This window comes from Echinops telfairi, unplaced genomic scaffold (assembly GCF_000313985.2).
Source record: "Echinops telfairi isolate 266 unplaced genomic scaffold, ASM31398v2 ScPeMD7_655;HRSCAF=1070, whole genome shotgun sequence".
NCBI lineage: Eukaryota > Metazoa > Chordata > Mammalia > Afrosoricida > Tenrecidae > Echinops > Echinops telfairi.
In genome coordinates, this window is record NW_022104553.1 from 10102957 (window position 1) to 10112316 (window position 9360).

Below are 9360 nucleotides of genomic sequence, written 5' to 3' on the forward strand. Positions count from 1 at the left end.
GGGGAGCGGGGAGGGTGGGGACAAAATGAGGACCTGATGCCGGGGGCTTAAGTGGAGAGGAAATGTATTGAGAATGACGAGGGCAATGAATGCACAAATGTGCTTGACACAATGGGTGCATGTATGGATTGTGATAAGAGTCGTATGAACCCCTAATAAAATGATTAAATTAAAAACAAGATCTCTCTCCTCATTCAGAATCCCCTTCAGAGCAAAAGGGGCCTCCTGTCACAGGGTCACCAGAACAACAGGCATCGTCACCCAGGACACCCCCGGGCAAGGGGTATAGAATGGCACTTCCTGCCAGGCAGCCTGCAGGGATACGTCCTGGGGTGTGTGCGGCTGGAGCAGACTAGGGAAAGGGCGGGGTACACCAGAAGGACATGGAGGCAGAGAAGAGCCTTTCATCTGTCAAGGGTCAAGGGTGCAGACGTGTTCCGTAGGACCACTCTTCAGAGAACCGGGCCCCCAGCCCACACCCCAGTTACTGCCCGCTTTCCCTCTCAGAATTGACTGCCCCTTCTCTGAAACTCCTAGCCTTGACCCCGCACCTTGGCCCTCTCAGCCCGGACCCCACTGCCTTTCCCAGAACTCAGGGGCTCGAGTCCCCAGCTGCGGTTCTCCTGGGCCTCAGCCTTTCCTGCCTTCGACTGAATCAGCAGCATCTTCTAAGCCCTGGGGGCTTCCCCGCGCCCCAGTCTGGGCCTAGAACCGCCCGCTGCCTGCCACGCTGCCACTGCCGCTTCCTCTATAAAGAGACCCAAGCGTCCAGGGCCGCCGCACAGCAGGTGAGACTCCCACCCATCGCCTTGGCCGCTGCTGGCGGACGCCTGCCCCTGCACCCTGCCTCTGGGCCCACGCCTGGCCCCTGCCGTGCTCAACCTGCCTGGGACTTGGCCTGGGTGGGTTCAGTGTGGTTTGTTCCCATCCCTGACTCTCCATCTGTCTGTCGTTTGCAGCAAGGGACACCTTCTCTGCTGCTGCCACTCTCTTCCGTTCCCTCCCCACCTCTGGTTCTCTTTCTGCCCCCTTCACACCCCCCCACCGCCACGGCTTACCTCAGGGTTTCCCTGACTGCGCCGTGGTCCCTTTTCTGTCTGTCTTTCGGGGTGGCTGCCTCCGAGAGAGCCGGAGGCCCTCTTGTGCAGCGCTGCGCCCCGCCCTGCTCACTTTCTGTCTATCTGCAGGTTCTTCACATGACACGACCCGGGTACCTCTACCTCCTGCTGGGGCATGCCACCCCCTTCCTCCTCCTCCTCTTCCTGGGGCTGCTGCTGGCCCTGCCATCTGGGACGCAGGTGAGACAATCAGAGAGCAGGAGCTTTGGGGTGCCCAGTCAAACAGTGGGTCCAGGCGCCCCCCTAATTCTATTCTCTCCTAGGGGTTTCCTGGCCTTGGCCGCTCGCCCTCAGCGGCTCAAACTGCCCACCAGCGCCCCCAGAAGCACTTCACCTCTGGCACCCTCAAACCTGCTGCTCACCTCGTTGGTAAGCACCTAACCACCCAGGCCCCACCCTACCTCCAGTCCCCGTTCCACTCCCCCCCACCCCGACCTTGAACACCCACTCCACCTCCACTCCATTTTCCTGTCCCCCAAGGACAGAGGTGTACTTCCTGCACCCATTTCCCCCCACCCATCCCTCAGGGACTAGTCACTGCTAGTAGTACCTGCTTCCCCAGGGACCAATACCTCAGACCGTCCAGACACCCTGACTCTTGTCCCCATGACTCTCCCTTCCTAGGAGACCCCAGGACGCAGACCTCGCTGCGCTGGAGAGCCAACACAGACCACGCCTTCCTCCGCCATGGCTTCTCTCTGAGCAATAATTCCCTTCTGGTCCCCACCAGTGGCCTCTACTTTGTCTACTCCCAGGTGGTCTTCTCTGGAGAACGCTGTTCCCCGCAAACCGTCCCCACCCCTCTCTACTTGGCCCACGAGGTCCAGCTCTTATCCTCCCAATACCCCACCCACGTGCCTCTCCTCAGCGCCCAGAAGTCCGTCTCCCCAGGGCCACAGGGCCCTTGGGTGCACTCAGTGTACCAGGGGGCTGTGTTTCTGCTCGCCCAGGGAGACCAGCTGTCCACGCACACCTCCGGCATCTCCCACCTGCTCCTCAGCCCCAGTACCGTCTTCTTTGGAGCCTTTGCGCTGTAGAACTTGGGAAACACCCAGAAAGAAGAGAAAAAAAGAAATGTTATCAAGGCCTCCTCCTCATTGGGCTTCCATTCTGGCTGGTGGTTTCAAAGGTTACCACCACCTCCCCTTCAACCATTCCAGCAGTCCCCAGGCTTCCCCGGCGAAAGTCACCTGGAGCTTCCAAGAAGGTATTCTAGGCACCACACCTTCTAGGGCCACCCCGGATGTCCTGCCAAGGAGCCCAAGCCTGCTCAGAGCGTTCCAGCCCAGAGCTGTTTGTCCGGCTGGTCTAGGCGGGGCCGAGGTCCGGGCACGGGGGAGGCCTGGCCCTGCGCAGGAGCTTGAGTGGGTGCCTGGAGGTGGGGAGGAGTCATTATTTATGACGGGGAAATTAAGTTATTTATTTATAGATGATGGAGAGAGCGGAAGAAAAGGGGTATCCGGAGCGAGAGGAGAGTGAGAAACAGAGCCAGAGGGTGAGGGAGGAAAGGGCAAAGGCCCAGGCTGGTGCGGCCCAGAAGGTCTGGGCATCCAAGGGGCACTTGAAGGGAAGTGGAAGGTTCTTAAGAGCTAGCCACTGCTTAACTAGACAGCCCCCCACCCCCAACCCCCCCCAAAAAAACAATAAACCTCTCTCCACTGAAGCGGGTGTCTGTCTGTCCTTCTGCGAAGGGAGCATGCCTCTGGTTTCTGGGCAGCATGGAGGGAGGGGCAGGGACTCAACGGGGACAGGAGTGTGGAGAAGAAGGAGCCGAAGAAACCCACAGCCGGCGCTCTGGGGATGTGCGGTGACTTCCAAGGGACTGGGTCCGGCACACAGCCACCAGGAACCCAAGGGAGAAGCCCAGAGGACCGAGGGGAAACGGGGTCCATGGTCCGGAGGGGTGGAGGCCAGAGGCCTCTGGGAGATGGGGCTCTCAGGAACAGGGGGGCTCTCAGGAACAGGGGGGCATGAGGTCTCTGGGAAGCAGTGACTGTACCCAAGAGGGGAAAGGTCTAGCGCCCCGGTGTGGGGTGCGCCCCGGTTCCTGAGGGGCGGGAGAAGCTCCAGGTCTAGGAGGGTGTAGAAAATGGGCCATGTGAGGAAGCGGGGCACACTCTTAGGCTCTGAGGGGTGAGAGTGTCCCCAGGAATCTGGGGGGGGGACCAGGGGTCCTCTAGGAGACAAGGGCCACCCACACAGCCTCTACAGTGGAGGCTTCGTGCAACCAGCAGAGCCCTCGGGTTCCCGAGACTGGAAGCTGCAGCTTGAGTCCCAGGGTCAAAATGAAAGAAGAAGACGGACCGTGGGGTCTGTGAATTCCCAGGACTGGTTTCACTCTCTCGGGGGCTGTCCCAGGCCTGTCCCTGCATCCACATCCCTGTCTCAGACTGCCCCCCACCCCCACCCCTCAAGTTCCTTTTCTCTCCAAAGGGCTAAGCACACACCTCCCAACTCAAGACTCAGATACGGACCTTTGTCCCCAGTCCCCCCCTCCCCCAAAGACCCAGCTTCCTGAAGCCCCTCCCACCCTGCCCTCTGGAGTTCTACCCCCACAGGAATCCCGCGTGGAAAGCCAAGGCCCCAGAGAGCAGTCCTTGAAGCTGTGGGAACTGTAGAATCGGAGGGGCCACCCTCCAGGGTCCTATGCACATTTTGGTCACTGACCCAGGAACACTCCCCCCTGTGCCCCCCCTCACCCCCCCCCAATCCAAATGGGGAAGGTGGGAAGCATCCTTGATGCTTGGGTGTCCCCAACTTTCCAAACCCCGCCCCCGGAATGGAGAAGAAACCGAGACAGAAGGTGTAGGGCCCACTACCGCTTCCTCCAGATGAGCTCATGGGTTTCTCCACCCAGGAAGTTTTCCGACGGTTGAAGGAGAGCTTCTCCCCGCCCTCTTCTGCCCCAAGAGCGTATAAAGGCAGTAGTTTGCACCCTAGCCAGCAGAGCTCCCTCGGAGAGGACACCAAGGGACCAGCCAAGAGGAAGAGCAGCACCCCCAGATCCCCCGGGGAAAGAGCCCACCAGACACCACACTGCCAGACAAGCAGTCAGACAAGCTCCTAACCTGCTCGCACACCTAGCTCCCATCCTCCAGCTGCGCTTGAGCCCCGTGCACAGGACAACATGAGCACCGAGAGCATGATCCGGGACGTGGAACTGGCCGAGGCGACGCTCCCCAAGAAGTCCGGGGCCCCTCAGGGCTCCAGGCGATGCCTGTACCTCAGCCTGTTCTCCTTTCTGCTCGTGGCAGGAGCCACTTTACTCTTCTGCTTGCTGCACTTCGGGGTGATTGGCCCGCAGAGGGAAGAGGTGAGTGCTTCTCAGCCTTCATTCAGAAAGGGGGGGCTGACAAGCGAGGCAAAGGTGGGGAGTCAGAACAAGACGTGTGAAGAGAGATGGGGAAGGGGGAGCGAGGAAGGTGCTTGGGCTCACTAACTTGGTTGCTGAATGACTAAGTCAACAAGCAAATGAACAATCAACAAACAGCCAGAGAGACAAAGGAGGAGATCGGTAAAGCGATAGGGAGCGCAGGTAGAGACCTGGGACAGAGCTAAGTGATGCGTACTAAACTGATACCACAGAACAGGGATGTGGGAGATTTGAGAGATAAGGAGAGAGAGGAAAGGAAAGTTACAGGAAAAATGAAGGTCAGGTGTGTGTGTGTGTGTGTGTGTGTGTGTGTGTGTGTGTGTGTGTGTGTTTCGGACCAAGTTACTAGAAGGCTGGAGGGATGAGTGAATCCATGAATGGATCGAGAGACACACCGGAGGCATCTGAGCAGAGAAAGCAAGAGGGGCAGCCCAGTCACACCCCACACCCTGCTCCCTTTGTGGGGCCACCGGCTAATGCGAACTCCTCTTTCTTCTGTTCAGCAGTTCCCGGGCGGCTTCCATCTCATCAGGCCCTTGACCCAAACACTCCGTAAGTATCACGCAAATATCTGAACAGCTTCCCTGATTCTGAATTTAGACGGCGATGGGAGATCGCCCTGAGAAGAAAGCGATTTTTTATTTCTATTTTTCAGCGGGAGGGGATTTCAGAGTTTTGTTTTGGGGGTGGGGATGGAAGTGAAGGTGAGAAGATCTGTTTTCTGGAAGGTTTGAGGGTCTCACCTTCCTCCTCTCTCCTCCTCAGGGTCACCTTCTCGAACTCTGAGCGACAAGCCTGTGGCCCATGTTGTAGGTAAGCGCCTGAGGACAGGTGGAGGGGGCGGGGGTGTCTGTGCTGAAGGAGCAGTTGGGAGGTGAAGGGAGAGGACTGAGGGGCTGGATGGGGAGACAGTGGAGGAACAGCCCAGGCCTTCAGGGGGATACTGAGAAGCTCATGTCTCCATGGGATGTGGGAGACAAAGGGGCCAGGAACCGGATGCCAGTGTGGGGGTGGGCAGGACTTGAGGGCCAGGATGTGGAGAGTGGAACTGACTCACACATCTCTCTCATCTTCTCTCTCCCTCCAGCAAGCACCCAAGACGAGGGCCAGCTCAAGTGGGTGAGCAAGGTTGCCAATGCTCTCCTTGACAACAACGTGGAGCTGATAGACAACCAGCTGGTGGTGCCCTCTGACGGACTGTACCTCATCTACTCCCAAGTCCTCTTCAAAGGCCCAGGCTGCCCTGCCACACACGTGATCCTCACCCACACTGTCAGTCGCATAGCTGTCTCCTACCAGGCCAAGGTCAACCTCCTCTCCGCCATCAAGACCCCCTGCCACAGGGAGACCCCTGAGGGGGCTGAGGCCAAACCCTGGTATGAGCCCATCTATTTGGGAGGGGTCTTCCAGCTACAAAAGGGAGATCGACTCAGTGCTGAAATCAATCTGCCCGACTACCTTGACCTTGCTGAGTCCGGGCAGGTCTACTTTGGGATCATTGCCCTGTGAGGGGGATGCATGCAGATCATTCACCACCCAGCCCATCGCCCTCCCTGTCCTGCCATTCCCATTGGGCCTCCTCGTCCCCGAAAGGAAGGGGGACGAGCCGGGTCTCTAAGTCATCACCCCGAACAACAACACTTAGAACTTGAGATGCAAGGATGTGTGACTCAGACCAGACCGGGGGCACTGACCACCGCAGCCTGGAATCCAAACTGGGGCTTGCAGAACCCACTGGGTCTCCAGATGCAAATGGGGACACCTGAAATGTGGAGGTCTCCTTGAGCCTCCGGCTCACTTCCGAAGATCTGAGGAGTCCTCACCCAGAACTTGGCATGACCTCCGACCTCCCTTGCACCGAAAGTTTCTAGACCCTCCCCTAAGAGATGAAGCCCCCCGCCACGTGGCACTAGTCAGCCCTCTATTTATGTTTGCACTGAGAATTATTTATTATTTATTATTTATATATTTATTTATTTCCTGGTGAATGTATTTATTCAGGAGGTCGGGGAACCTGGGGGATCCAGTGTTGGGGGTTGCCTGAGCTCAGACATGTTTTCTATGAAAATGGAGCTGGAATGTAGGCTGCTCCCACCCCGCTTCCTGGCCTCCTTACCTCCCTGTGCTTGTGGATTTATCGATCGAGTTGTCTGGATAATGCTGATTTGGCGACAGACTGTTGCTATCTCGCTGAACCTCTGCTCCCCAGGGGAGTTGTGCCTGTAATCGTCCTACTGGTCAGTGGCGAAAAATAAAGTTTGCTTAGAAAAGAAACACAATCTCTTCTTTAGAGTACTGCTGCCGCCTCTCCTGGGTGTTGGGGATTCCCTCCCTGAAGTCCTCCGTCCCCGGGACCCAGCGTGCCAGTCCTTAACCGCACTCATCCGGGTTCAAGATGCCCCACAGAAACAAAGCCTAGCAGAATAATTCCCTCCCCCAAGAAACAGAAGCCACAACCCAGAACCCAATTACCTGGCCCTCCGGGCATGGGAATTTCCGTCTCTGGGAATTCCAATCCCTGCTGGGAAAGTCCTGCAGCTCAGGTAAGATTTCAGGCAGTTGCCTGAGCCAGAGAGAGCCTGGAAGGAGCTGCATTCTTGGGCACCTGAATCACTGCCAAGGAACTTCCAGAGATTCAGGTGTCTGGGCTCTCAATCCCCCACTCTGGGCCACCCACCCAGCCCTGTCCTAACTGTGCAACCAGAGCCAGCACCTTCCCCTCATCTATCAAACGGAAACGGGAATGTCCACTGCTTTTCAGGTCACGTGGGAACAGAAGGACTAATGGCCTCAGGGCACTCAGCAATCCTGAGCCCCAGGTAAGCAGTAGGACCAGGGAGGCTTGCTTCCTTCAGCCCCCAGCTGCCCGCCTATCCCCTTCCATTCTCCCCAGGAGCAAAATTGAAGCTACGGAAACAGATGTAAGCAATAACGTGTGGGTGAAGGGCTGCTGTGCCCGGTGGGTCTCCCCAATGTTGAGATGAAGAAAGAGTAGGAGGTGGGTGGCCTGAAGAGAGAACTCCCTAGCCCCAGGAGGTGCTCTGCCCTGGAGATGACACAGCAAAGGCAAATGAGGGCCTCAGTCGAGAGCTCCTGAGTGACCATCTAGGGGGCAAGGATTGGTCCTTCCCCGGCTAGAGGCAAGGAGCGTGATGAAAATGAAAACCACATGGAAACCTGAGTCCAGTGGGCTAGTAGAGCACTTGACCATCAGAGTCTGCAGGACCCTGGAAGCCGAAGAACTAGATGGTGCTGGCCACCACGGCCGCCTTCCAGGCAAGGGATAATTAGAAGGTCTTGGAGGGAACATAAGAAAAATGTGGGGTAAAACTTAAGATGATCCGAGATCAGGCTTACTGGTTGGACAGAGTGGTCGGATGCCTGAGACGCGGTCCCTTAGAGTCACCCTTCAAGTCTGGAAATGAGCTCACCTCTGTGGGTCAGTTTTCAAGCAGACAACAGACAGGTCTCTAGGGGAACCCTAACAGCAGTGCGGAAGAGCCAACCATTTGAAAGGCACAGTGCAGCCCTCCCTCAGGACAAAGTGCAGCAGGGTTAGGGTAGCAGGAGAAAGGAGCCGGCCAACATCGGGAGGAAGTAGGTGGGATCCTCATGGATGAGATGAAACAGGATGAGAACGAATCCTTTGATGGAAAACGGATCTGCTCCGTAGACTTTTACCCAAGTCACATTTTTTTTTTAATCAAATGATCATTTTATTGGGGGCTCTTACAAATCCATACATCAATTTTATCGAGCATATTTGTACATATGTTGCCATCATTCTTCAATTCGCAATAAAAAAAAAAAAAACGTAAAAAAGAAAGAAATGGGAGACCAGAGATCAGGGGCCCCCACTAGCCTCAGTGGAGCCCAGAGATCAGGGGCCCCCACTAGCCTCAGTGTAAGCTTCTTTCCGGCTGGCTTAGGGTGTCCAGGGTGGGGAAAACCGTGTGGTATGCTAACACCGGTGAGGTGTCCCACAGGGTGACCTAGATAGAGCCTTGGGTCTCCCTCTACCTCCTGCAGGCAGGAACTGAAAGTCATAGGGGGAGCAGTGTCCTCAATCCATGGGCGGACAACACTTGCCTGAAGTGTGAACCAGGGGTGATGACTTTGCACTGCCATCAGCTTTTCCTTGTCTCCCGGGGCTCTCCCCGTCCTCCAGCGCAACAGGCTCCCCCATGCATCCTCCCCAACTTTCTCCATCAGCCCCTCCCTTCAGATCCTGAGCTTCTGGCTCTAGGGGCCTTCAGGGGGGTTAGCAGGGGAGGAGGACTGGGCCCCTTTCTGAAGGACCCCTCCCATTCTTTATATTTGTATATATTGCCTGACTGGGGGGTGGGGGGGGACACCATGTGGCTCTGTGAATCACGCTTGGGGACGCTTTGGGGTTGGGGAAGATCTTCGTCTCCCTGAGCTAATGCGGGTGGGGTGGGGTGGGGGAGTTAGGGGGGCCCTGGCCAAGACCGGAAGACACCCCCCCCCCAAGGAGCAACGCCCATAAGCGGTAGAATGAATGATGGCAAGCAGCTGACCTCTCACACCACACCCACCCTGGAGGGAGGAAAAAAAAAAGTGGGGGGAGCTAAGCAACACTGGCGTGCCCACTCGGATCTAAGACCTGGTTAACATTTCGTTATTTATAACGGCAGCATCACGGCTTCAGATTCTTTATTTTTCCATCAGGCTCGAGATGCGTCCTTTGCCAGCCTCCGACATTTTCCCTCCCAGGCGGGGGGACCCGCAGGTCCGGGTCCCCAACTATCGGGCCGGTCCGTGGGGTGCCCTCACCCCACCATCACCGCCCCGAAGAAGGTCTTCCCTCGCCGGTAGTCCACCATCTCGGGGTGACTGATGTTGACGTAC

The 9360-nt window shown here is 57.0% G+C and overlaps 2 protein-coding genes across 2 annotated transcripts; both read left to right on the plus strand.

Moving 5' to 3' along the window:
• Positions 1-1196: 1196 nt before the first annotated feature.
• Positions 1197-2155, plus strand: LTA (lymphotoxin alpha). Its single transcript, XM_004711693.1, has 3 exons — positions 1197-1298; positions 1382-1487; positions 1743-2155. Exons 1-3 carry the CDS (start codon positions 1197-1199, stop codon positions 2153-2155), a joined length of 621 nt encoding a protein of 206 aa, XP_004711750.1.
• Positions 2156-4182: 2027 nt separating this feature from the next.
• On the plus strand, positions 4183-6179 carry TNF (tumor necrosis factor). Its single transcript, XM_004711695.2, has 4 exons — positions 4183-4431; positions 4995-5043; positions 5257-5304; positions 5579-6179. Exons 1-4 carry the CDS (start codon positions 4246-4248, stop codon positions 5998-6000), a joined length of 705 nt encoding a protein of 234 aa, XP_004711752.1. The 5' UTR covers positions 4183-4245; the 3' UTR covers positions 6001-6179.
• The last annotated feature ends 3181 nt before the right edge of the window (positions 6180-9360 follow it).